This window comes from Salvelinus alpinus, chromosome 15 (genome assembly GCF_045679555.1).
Source record: "Salvelinus alpinus chromosome 15, SLU_Salpinus.1, whole genome shotgun sequence".
Classification (NCBI taxonomy): domain Eukaryota; kingdom Metazoa; phylum Chordata; class Actinopteri; order Salmoniformes; family Salmonidae; genus Salvelinus; species Salvelinus alpinus.
In genome coordinates, this window is record NC_092100.1 from 15,722,731 (window position 1) to 15,735,277 (window position 12,547).

A 12,547-nucleotide genomic window follows, 5' to 3' on the forward strand; every position below is an offset into this window, starting at 1 on the left:
CAGGACTGTCAGGTCACACCGCACATGACTGTCAAATAACTGTCAAATCTAGGCTAAAACCTAGTCCAAACAAGCGTCGTCCAAGCATCCCATTACAAAAACCTAAATTCCCTGCAGTCAATATTGTAACAAAGTGCGTACAATACCCGGAATCATAAAAGTGTAAGAAACCTGATCAGACTTACATTCACTGATTGTGAGGAGACCAGACTCTTATATTCAACCTCATTAGGTCTGGATTTCTCCCAATTCACATGTCAGGCTGCTACTCTATCCTGAGGTAAATGGTTTTCAGATGTCCTGGTTTGTTTTACTCTCAAAAACAAGTATGTATGATGGTCTGGTTGAAATGCTAGTGTTGGCCGCAGAACTGTGACAAACACGTCTTGTTTTAGCTGTGTATTACTCTTCTCATTGAGGTATTGAGGTATTCATGAACTCATAGACTTAATATACATTTCGCAACATTTCGTTTTGTTGTTTTTTTTGTTTTTTTTGCACACTACTTTGCACACACACAAATGTTTGTGATTTAATCAAACATGCGGTTGTCATGGAAAATTGTAATTGTATGTGCCCACATGACTAAGTATGTGACTAACCTGTCCTATTACAATCTCCTGTTCTTGGGAGTATAATCCTGTGTTGTAAACCAGTTTGGTCAAGTGTCCTTGTATAGATAAAAAGGGAACTGAGAGTCCCGCACAAGAACAGGAACTATAAAGATATGTGCTTATCACCCAATGCTTCAGAATTCAGACTGTCTACACTGCGCTGTGTAACTCCGTTATTCTCTCTGAGCTCAGAAACGAAGAATCTTGGTTTGACTTGGACTCCAGCAGATCCTGATTTGATATATCCACCACAAGGTATTTTCCATATTGTTATTGGCACCGATCTCCAAAGCCCAACAGAAAAACATATTTGAACTACTAAGCATTTTGGCTTGCACTATAACATGCTAAATAAACTACTGTATACATAAAAAACTCACTAATTCCTTGTTTCAGAATCAACTAAAGAACTGCATGACCCATTTAATGTTACCTAATACCTACACGCAGTGTAAGATTTCTAACAGCGAGTTGTCCTTCTGGTGCAGACTGTTTTCTGTACTCCATGTATTTGAGCTTACGATTGTGTAGTGGTACTACTTGACAAAGTGTAAGGCGTATAGTATAAAACTGATTTATGTTGTTTTATTTTCTTCATCTACGAAAACAAGTGGGCTAATCAAGGAGATATGAAAAAAAATGCGACATTGAAATCCAAATAAACACACGTTATTTTTTCTGTAAATCACTAATCAATATCAAAATAGCGGAAGAAATATTGTTAACATTTCAATAAAAAAACACGTTAAGCGGTTATATATTTAGCTACATAATCCTCTGTATGTTGCCCAGCAACCAAGCATTTATTTAACGGAGATCAATATAGAAATGCAGTAATTAAAATTATAATAATTCAAACCTGTTTTTCAAAAATGTAAAACAAAGACATATTAACATGTTAACATATCATAATAATTGAATCCAGAAAAAATTTATATAATTCAATATAATCAAAAACTACAAATATTAATTGTCTTGAAAGATATTTGACCAAGCGACAGATTTCCTTTTTTTATTGTTCAATTTTAGTAAACTCAATAGTCAACCAATCAATAAAATGATTGCAACAATGGAAACATTGGAAGCTGAAATATAGGTCTATGCCGATCTATATACTGTAGGCTGTTCTTCATTCTGTTACTTTCTGGCCGCCATTTACGTCAAGTTTACAAGACTACCTTTGGGGGTTGAGGGTTGGACGATAATACACAGGATATTTTGTTTAATCAGTGAAGCATATCCTTCTACGTGGTGATATAAACATGATTAACGTCTTCTAATCTATGCCTCAATCCAGAACTAACACTTAAATTCAAAGTACACATCTGTGCTAATACATTCCTGCGTACCTTTTCACAGAAATACAATTAACATACCAGAACATCAACAAATCCTTCCTGTGAGACTGGTTTAACCCTTCTTAATTATTTTACAGTCTGAAGTGCACTCTTTTTTCACTGGGAAGGAACCTTGATTTGTTTTTCCGTTGTGTCATTTTTAGTTTAATCAAACCTTTATTAAGTGTGCAACGTAGAAAGCATAGTAAAAGGCTCAAGGACTCAACCCTGTGAATCTCTGTTGGAGGGAAGGATAGTGAGGTTAGAATCCTGCTACAGCAGTACAGTAGAGGTCATCTCTATAACTTCACTGATTCAGTTGAGTGTTTAATTAATTGCTCGTACATATATATTCGACATACACCCTACGGATGGAGCAACATCTTGTTAAATCCCATTACCAATATATTCTCTTTGTCCGGCCAAACAAGTGAACGTTGAAGGAAAAGCTCTTTGAGAGAAGTCGTAAAAGTCTTACAGGCAATATGCAGGTACTGCTGAAGCCTTCCTGTCTCTTAGACTGCCTGTATTTAATATGCTTCCCTACCCTCTGTTTCCCTACACATTCAACCGGGAAAGTTTGTCATTGACGTAACATGTTGTTTTCGTGATTGTATATGGTGCTGCATGTGTACCAAGAGGATGCAAAAGTGGCTTCTTATTTTGAAAGGGTGCTCCATCACCCCACAAGTAATCCACCACTTCATAACTCTACATAAATGGATGAGCGAAGGACATTTACCTAAAAACGGTGTAAAATGCCTTTTATAGTTCTGAAGGAACAACTCCACTCTCCATTATAGTAATTCAATTCATTATCTTCTGAGGATATAAGCCAAATCACAGCCTGAAGAAGGGGTAATGAAGAGAGAGGGAGAGCTTTATGCCCAAAGTACATCAATAAACGTAAACTATTACCGCAGAATCACTTAGGAAAACACCATCGTTACTTTTACGAGCGGCAGTCCGAATTCAACAACGGGCATTACATTTATCAAATGATGGGCAATATTTTTACAAGCAAGAAGCCATTAGGATGTTCATGTTCAAGCAATTAACTGCTGTCCGGTTTAATTGTGTTTGGCGGTAAAGTAATATAGGAACAGAATTACATCTATATACACGTAAATCACATTAACAGTGTTCATATAACGGGCAGGAAAGCGTAAAAAGACATGATAGCAGTACACCAGCAACATCTAAAATAATTCAGAGCTAGTTTCAGAGCTAGTTTCAGAGCTAGTTTCAGAGCTAGTTTCAGAGCTAGTTTCAGAGCTAGTTTCAGAGTTAGTTTCAGAGCTAGTTTCAGAGTTAGTTTCAGAGCTAGTTTCAGAGTTAGTTTCAGAGCTAGTTTCAGAGCTAGTTTCAGAGCTAGTTTCAGAGCTAGTTTCAGAGTTAGTTTCAGAGCTAGTTTCAGAGTTAGTTTCAGAGTTAGTTTCAGAGTTAGTTTCAGAGCTAGTTTCAGAGCTAGTTTCAGAGTTAGTTTCAGAGCTAGTTTCAGAGCTAGTTTCAGAGCTAGCACAGTACTCAAGAAAGGACAAGCGAACAGGCGAGAGAAGCAGATAGACTGGACTCTCATCCCCTGGAGGCTTTCGAAAGGTAACACTGTTCCAATATATCCTAAATCTGCTAAATTAAAGAAACCGACAACTGATTTTTTTATGGCAACAAAAATGTGCAAAGCAAAAGTCCATAGGCCTATCCTGGGCTGAGAGAACGCAACACCAGTTTGCACAGTTCAAACATAATAAATGCAGTATGTGGTTAGGGGGCTTTACTCACAACCCTGATTCCCTTTTTGAAAATGTTGCAGTTCAGTTCTGAACACCTAGCGAAGTTCAACGTATCTAGCTCTCTTGGTACACAAGACTGCTTATGTGCAAAGAGAATGTGGGTCAGGCATTAAAATGCATGAGCATTGTATAAGGAATGACGAAGTGCTGATAAGCACTGTTGGGAAGTACAATTTTTTTAAATAAAATAAACAACAGTAAAAGGTCTTACAAATGGCCATTTACCTTTTGATTCCAAATAAAAGAGCTATGCTGAATAAATGAAACGGCAGCCATTACTCGTTGTTCTTCACTATTTGAGATCCTGACGGCAAGATAGTCTGCTCTGCGCCATGCGGAACAAGGCCGACAAACTCGCCACGTAGTTTACTGTCTGCCACCAATGTGACCAGTACAGTCATATTCAGTGTCTCGACACAGGTGGGGGACAATGGAAGGGAGGTTCACAAGAAGTTGGTGACAGACTGACTGAACAAACAGGACATCCGAGTCACAAGAAACTCTACATTTGTTCAGCACCCATGTCTCAGAGAGATAATAGAAGAACAGAAAAGCAATACCCTCCTGTCCAGAGTCTAAATGTGTAATCTCTGACACATCAAACGCAATTTCACAAACAACCATCTAGGCCATTGCCTAAGTCAGAAATACTATACTTTCAAAGGATTCTATATTTTTCTAACAAATTGTGATGCGTCAGTAGAGTAATATAGACAATCATTGTTAGATACAAATAACTGAAGAATGCTAATGTTTTTGTCTAGCATTTAACATGAGTACAAGGAAAGTAAACTAGCCGATTCATCATGTCCGACATTAGCATAACCTTGATTAACATTGGAAATGAAATGCTGTATCCTACCAAATGAAGCAGGCTTTGAACTCATACACTCTCAGGGTCATTTTATTTAATGAAGCTTTGAACCTAGATTACTGATTAGCAAATTCCTCTTTCATACCAATTGCTTTTGTAGATATTATGCACCAACTTTAATCTTTAATGAGATGTAAGAGCCCTTTAATGTTACATTGTGCCAGGCCATTAACGTCCAATTCAATGTAAAAAATAATTAATTTCACTCCAGGCCAATTTTCGGATTCGGTCTTATATTTTCTAGAGAAGAGAAAAAAAGTGAAATTAATTTTTTGTCAAAGTTTTTTCCAGATATTCTTCCACTAGCCTGCTACTAAAGTCTCTTGGAGGATGAATTCTAAATTCAGAGACAAACGAGTTATTGACCTATAATTAAAAAACAGGAACCTTCATTGGAATAGTTAGAAACAGAGATGGCCTTCCATTTTATATAAATGAGGAGGCAGTTCAAATGGCTCCACATTAGGGCTGTCTAAAAGGAGGTTGTGTTTCGTACAGTGAACATAGCAGACAATATTTTCATTTAATCAAATTCCCTAACTAACAAATATGCTGAGGCTTGTGCTCTGTCATGGAAAATGCCCATTTCCCGGGATGAAAAAAAGGAGGAACATTTATCAAATCACAAATCAATTACGTATATACATTTATTATGTCCTCTTAGTCTATGGCGGTCTCTCAATTACAGTATAGTACTGTGAAAAAACATCAGTGTTTCCACAGCAACTGTCCCAATCATGGCATAGACCTGTAGTCTCAACCCTTTCGAAAACTCAACCCTGTTTTGTTGAGGGTACAGTACATTCCTGTCCAAGCTCGTGTCATGAAGTACTGGCGAGAAAGTGGCATTGGTTTTTGACCTTCAGAAACGGGTCTCCCATTAAAGGAGACAAAACAGTAGAGAGTGCTTTGTGTTATCCAAGGAATTGTAGATTTCATACACAGAGAAGTAGGGATGGCATTGCATGTCGCCACTCTCATGAAACCTAAAATTAATTATGAGCGCATAGAGGGATGCTGAGTTGTACACACCCAGACCAAGTGACCCGTAAAGTGCTGTCCAATTTAAATTGAAAACTCAATTGATGTCAAATGACTAGATAGATAAACTGGGAACAGATTTAGGACAGTTTGCTGCTGCCTGTGTGCGAGGGGCCAGTGTGGTTTCAATGCAGAACCCCATTAGAGAAACACAATGCATTACACTTCATTCAGCACTTAGACACCGATGCCATATCTTCATATCTGAAGCCTTAAAACAATTAAACAGGAATTTCATTTTTACTGTAGCTAACAAATGTAACTTTTCATTACATTTTTGTAATTTTTGTGTTACAAATACAAGAAATCAGCTACAGTAGAAATGGCAACAAATTGTAGTAGACATTAACAGCAGTACAAACAGAGGAGGAAGAACCCCTTTGGGAACAACCACTACCTGTATATGTACTGTTTGAACCATGACAAACATGCCATTTTTGCAACCTCGCTTTTTCTAACCAGCATAAGCAAAAACAGGAATTCTACATCAATAACAAATACAAATGTACGTATTTTAACGTTTCTTTAAACAGCTCTAAAATCAGCTACTTAGTCCTTAAAATGCAGTGGTTCTAGTCCTGTATTCAGAGGACGTATATATATATATATATTTAAATCGGCCCATTGGTGAATGTGAGCAGAGCATTGTGGGAAGAAAACATGCGATTCATTCCAGTTCTCTCCCCTTGTCCATCAGTTTTGGCATTGAGCCAAGTGATGCTTCTCCACTTTCAAAGGTGTGAGGTTAAAGCACAATTATATTGTGATTGCAGTTAAAGTTCTGAATTTTCTTATTAAATTCTTGTTTTAAGATAGAAAACTATCTGTCAACACCAATTGATCATTGACTGTAGTTCAAGCTAGATTCAATTTAGCTTGAAAACCATTTGACACAATGAAACGGTTATTGGTAACTTGCTGTAATCATCGTCCCTGTTCCTTTGTCTTGGCTCTCGATACAACAAAAATGAAGGTCTTCCAACCATGAATGAGAAAATGGCGGACCATGTTGCTGAGCAGAGCAAAACCTATCCAACGCCACCTAGAGGAACCCCAAGCTACCATTGCACAGCCACAAACTCCAAGGTCATACCACCTCAAGCCGATTTTCATGATTTGAAAAGTGTTCCCTTGGTCATTGACTTCAAAGCTTCCCCCCCAAAAACTACAATCATTGAGTACAATATAATCTGGTGTGTCCTCCCAGACCAGCTACCACTACCATTTCCCTTCAATACTCCCCAATAACCTTAGTGAAACTAGGTCAGAAAGGAGGGGACCTTATGAGGAAAGCAGATATAACAAAGCATGGCGTTAAGTTTAGTTTAGTAGGCAGAATGGAGGGCCACAGTATCAAATCATATTATTTCTTAGAGTAAATCAGTCAGATAGCTTTCCATGTCGCACAGCTAATAGCTATTCAATTTACTCATAAATTACATAGCAATGACAACATGCCGAAACCCAGGGAGGAGAGTACATACGAAAATACGGATGACAGTGCCATGTCAGTGGAAAGGCTGTTCAACTGATGACAAGGGAAGTTCCTTATATAAACCAATCATTTTCAGGGCATTTGATCCACTCTATGCGCAGTGATTTTTTACAAATGTAAATTTAGCATTTATAAAAAATTCCAGAGTTTCGCATATAAAACTCGGGCAATAAGAAAGATGTTTAAGAACTACAAATATTATTCCAATCTTAAAATAAATCCTTTCAAACCATAGATAAGTCCCCAATAAAACGAATCGATTTGGGCAATAAGCTTTACATAAAGCAATCTCCTTAATAAATGTGTGCTTAGGTAAGACTTGATTATTCAAACTACTAATTTTGTAACGGACACTGCGATATGAAATTACAGTTATCCGGAAATATGTTGTTAAAATGCATGTAATAATTTTGTATAGATCACTTTGACATTTTAGTCATTTAGCAGACCAGAGAGACTTACAGGAGCAATTAGGGTTAAGTGCCTTTCTCAAGGACACATCGACAGATTTTTCACCTAGTCGCCTCTGGGATTTGATTACTCGCCCAACGCTCTTAACCGCTGGGCTACCTGCCGCTCAAAATCAGTTAAAAGAGATTATACTTTGGTATCTGTTACTGAGGTCAATATCAAATCAATTCAAAGAAATGCAGCCGTGATACACCAATACACCAATCAATACACCAACCAATACACAAACCAATACACCAACCAATACACCAACCAATACACAAACCAATAAACCAACCAATACACCAACCAATACACCAATGCATCATTATACTATTTGGATTGAATTTGTGATGCAAATTGTATCTGTGGCGTAGAAATCAAGTGAAGAAGTAGCCATTTCAGTAGTTTGTGTTTGAAGATGTAGAGCAGGGTATGTCAGTGTATCTGATTCCTCACTAAGGCCCCTCACTTGTAAACGCCGAAGCCATACTAGCCTGTTCTTCTTTTAATCCTTCCTATGCGTCTGATTTTCTAGCCTCTCTAATACCACATAATATAAACCACATCACAGATAGTTGGAAACACCTTCTAAGACCAACAACCAAACAATATTACATATGAACTGTTTTAATTCATACATTTCTGTGTAATTGGCTATTTTGTTTTCAATCAACAGAAAGTTTTCCCGAAGTCATACAAATAAAACAACTATCACATGTATATTACATGTCTATTGCTTTTTCATCACACATTTTTATTTAAATGTTAAGGTGAATGAGGATTTTTTTAATTTATTTTTTTACAATTCTGCTTACAGCATTCTATGGTTGCTATGGGAAAAGACAGATTCTTATTCCAACACCACTTAACAACTGGCTTTAAAAAACTAAACTACAGTACTACTATTGCCAAAGCCACTAGGTTATCAATGATGTACACAACTTTAATCCCCTTTATAGAAGTATACAGGAGACTCATGTACCTCTCACATGATTTTGCTTTTTGTGTAGGAAGCCGCAAAGATCACTGTTATGTGACAAGGTAGCAAATTCACTGTCATCCAATAAGCGCCACTTGGGCTTCAAACAGTCATTTCTGCATAGCCAAGACAAGTTATTTCCAGTTCTACAAAAGTAAGGCGGTCTTGAAGCCACAGGAGGTTTGTGGCACCTTAATTGGAGAGGACGGGCTCATGATAATGGCTGGAGCGGAATTGGTGGAATGGTATCATATACATCAAACACATGGTTTCCATTTGTTTGATTCCATACCATTTGCTCCGTTTCGGCCATTATTATGAGCCGTCTTCCCCTTAGCAGCCTCCTGTGCTTGAAGCAGCCATGGATGGATTGTGTTGCACTGGAATCCATTCTGAATACGGTGTTATGTTCGCTCATCAAATCAAATCAAAATGTATTTGTCACATGCTTTGTAAACAACAGGGCGTAGACTAACAGTGACATGCTTACTTAAGGCCCTTCCCAACAACGCAGGGAGACGAAAAAGAGAAAGGAATAACTAATGAATTCAACATGCTCCGAATATGTAGACATATTTCATTTTCTTTCTTTTGTTTCATCTCTGTACTCTACCATAAAAAAATCTCTTGATTTTTAAGGAGATTTTTTCTATTTTTTATTTGTTTAACCTTTATTTAGCTAGGCAAGACAGTTAAGAACATATTCTTATTTACAATGACAGCCTACCCCTAACCCGGACGATGCTGGGCCAATTGTGCGCCGCCCTATGGGACTCCAATCACAGCCGGTTGTGATACAGTCTGGAACCGAACCAAGGTCTGTAGTAACGCCTCTAGCACTGAGATGCAGTGCCTTAGACCGCCGCGCCCTAATTTGAAAAATTAGCTCAAAATATATACACATCATCTTCATAAATTGTGGGAAAACTTACCACAAAAGCTTGTTTTTGATGGTAAATTGCTCTCTAAACTTTACAAGGAACTAAGTCTGATGAAACTTTTCTAAGTTCTACTGGCATAGTTCCAATGATTCGAATATTGCAAGTCCCCGCACAAACAATTTCACAAGAGTTCAAAACGTATGGAATCTCCTTCTTAATGTCTTCACGCTATTATTGATCTTTACCTTCTTTCTTTCATTAACTAACTGGAAAGGGCTATATCATGTTAAAAAGAATTCCTACAGGTCCAGAACAAAATATCCAAACATCAACGTGCTCTGGAGTGAACTGACGAGATAAAATGAAACAAGTGTGTGATTTTCTGTGAGACCAGAACTTTGCATGTCAATAGAATGACATGGTTTATGGTAGAGTTGTGTACATGTAACCGCATGTATTAAGCATTTTAATCAGAGTTTTGCGGTGATGTGTATCTTAGTGGATATCGCTATAGTCTTAGTTTATAATGGAATGCAAAGTCACATTTAGCCTAGGCATGCAGTATTTTATCACACTTCAAATGCAACTTCGTAATCAAAAACTACAAACACAATGTAGGTTGAACGCAATGTGAAAACGTTGTGAATGTGAAACCTGAAAGCCTGGCTATATGTCATAAATCAAGTTAAATCATGCCTTGAGGGGTCTGTTTTTTTACACAGGGAGATGTGATAATTGGGGTAAAAACAACAAGAGTTATTTAAGTGATTGAATTAGGCCTAATGAATAGAAGCAACCCCTGAGATAAATAAATACAACGTGCAGGTCAAATGTATCTCCCTAAGAAAAAGTATTATGTTTTGTTAAAGAAGGAATTTTAACTTTTTCTAGGTCTAGTCAAAGAATTGACGTTATGGGGGAAACTTAATTATTGAGATAAGGTGAGCATGGTTTAAGGGGCTTTTGAATGCGCTGGGCTATTTGTGGAGCCGTTTTTTTGTAGCTTAGCCTATATGTCCGGATCTTTTGAAGCGTGATTCACGGATGATCTATCCAAAAATTTAAATTCACATCACTGAAAGTTGACTTGTACAAATCCTTACCTGTGGTTCGTGCTGTTCCAGTAGACTGCATATCTGTCTGATATTATTTTGCTATCGTCCGCCCATACCGCGACCCAAGATAAGAGGGCAACAACCATAAGAGTCAACTCCATTTGAAAAGCTAAACAGTTCTTGTCCATTACGAGTAAAGGGTGATATAATTCGTCGCGTTGTTGTCTATAAGTTATACTGAGTCAACTACAGTGTTTCCCACTGCTGTTCAAATGGACCTGGTGTTATTCATGATGCACGAGGTTGGCTGCGGTCCACATTCACATTCCAGGTACTCTCAGCTGCAGTTTTTCGTCTTCAGTTGAAGATTTACAATGTAGGTCCATGTAGCTATACGTTCCCAATCGTGAGAACATTAGTGAGAAGTCCAAGCAGATGCAGCACTGACTATGACGTTAAATTTGATTATGTTCCATGAAGGTTCATCAATGTGACTCAGCTCGTTGATCTCCTTTTGCACGGCAAGCCCTTACAATAAGTATTCAAATCCATTTTCTTCAATAACTGTAAGTGATGAATGCCTTATTTGAACACATTGCGCGACATTCATCATATCTTGTTTATTATTCACTGACGCCAAGTATACAGCTGTTTGTCCTTTAAATCCATTCCTTTCCAGCATGGCATAGGCTACTTTCTAAAACTTTCCTCGTCGTAAATAGAACTCGCAAACATCCATTCAGCAATGTGTCCTTCAATTTATGGTCTTCCAAATCAATATGCTTTTTATTCTAAACATTTGCACGCTTAACGATGTCCATTCAACGCAATGTTTTTCGGTCCGTTTTGTGAGATACAATGTCAAGCGACCGATTCTTGTTCTTTCAGAAGAAACTCAAAATATCACAATGTTGCAGCAGAGGGATAGAAATCCAAGCCAGTCACACAAGAAACGTCCTGCTCTTTTCCGCAACTATTTCATGTCGTCCGTGGTTACTGTCCTCAGTTTTATTCTCAGGCAAAAGTTATCAATATGATAAGTTGCCTTCTTGATACGTGTTTACTGCGTCACCCATGCAACGCCACTACCAAAGCATGAAGCGGAGAAACTGGAACACCGCATCAATTGCGAAGTTGCTGCTGCTATTCCTGTGTCGTTTGGGGTTGCTGTGGAGAAAAGGCCAATTTCGCTTCATGTCTGGTATCGCTCTACTGTCGTCCCTGTGTGTGGTGTACAGACCAGTGGAGCTGACATTATTTCCCCCCTTTTTAGTCACGGTGGTTTTTCTCTTGCGCGTCCTGTTCCTCCTTTAGCACATGGCTTGCTTCCTCTGGCCGCCGCACTCTCTCCATTCACGGCTCCTCCAGACAGCTGGGCGGGGCTGAGACACCGGCCAGATAGGAGCCCCAAAACTTCTAGGACCCTTACAATTTCTGAAAGTTTCAGAATAGTTGTGGATACTGTTATCAGGTTATAAATAGCTTATAACTCTAGCCTACAATTATAGCCAAACATGTATATTTGTATGTGCCAACTATTTGTATACATTTTTTCATCCTGTAAAAATGGCTCTCAGTCTAATGAAATCTTTTTACATTAGGATTTTCATCCACTTGTTATGGTGATGTCATTTAGTCATTTGCAAAATGACTGTTAAATTAATCATCTGTGTTTGTGTGTGTAGCAGCAGCATATGTGGTGAGTCTGAAAATGTCTGAAAATGTGTGTCTGTGTGTGTGTGTTGGTTATTCGATAGTAAAATAAGGAAATTCTCCCTCGGTGGGACATTTCCCATGGCCCCATGAAAATACTATTTTCAGCTTAGTTGTTAGGGTTAGATGTTAGGTTTAGGGGTTGGAGTTAGGGAAAATTGGATTTTGAATGGAAATACATTTTAGGCCCCCACAAGGATTGAATAACAAAATGTGTGTGTGTCTGCATGTATGTAATATGTGTGTGTGTGTCCGCATGTGTGTGTGTGTGTGTGTGTGTGTGTGTGTGTGTGTGTGTGTGTGTGTGTGTGT

General features: G+C 38.1%; 2 protein-coding genes across 2 annotated transcripts in view; one reads left to right on the forward strand and one right to left on the reverse strand.

The window, feature by feature from the left end:
* LOC139540455 (ephrin-A2-like) overlaps positions 1-11,870 on the reverse strand; it is a 241,046-nt gene extending 229,176 nt beyond the window's left edge. Inside the window, exon 1 of the mRNA XM_071344298.1 lies at positions 10,571-11,870. Coding sequence (XP_071200399.1) covers positions 10,571-10,710 — 140 coding nt within the window. The 5' untranslated portion in view covers positions 10,711-11,870. The remainder of the gene's footprint in view (positions 1-10,570) is intronic.
* LOC139540454 (ELAV-like protein 1) overlaps positions 1-12,547 on the forward strand; it is a 229,130-nt gene that overhangs the window by 66,431 nt on the left and 150,152 nt on the right. The window lies entirely within an intron of this gene.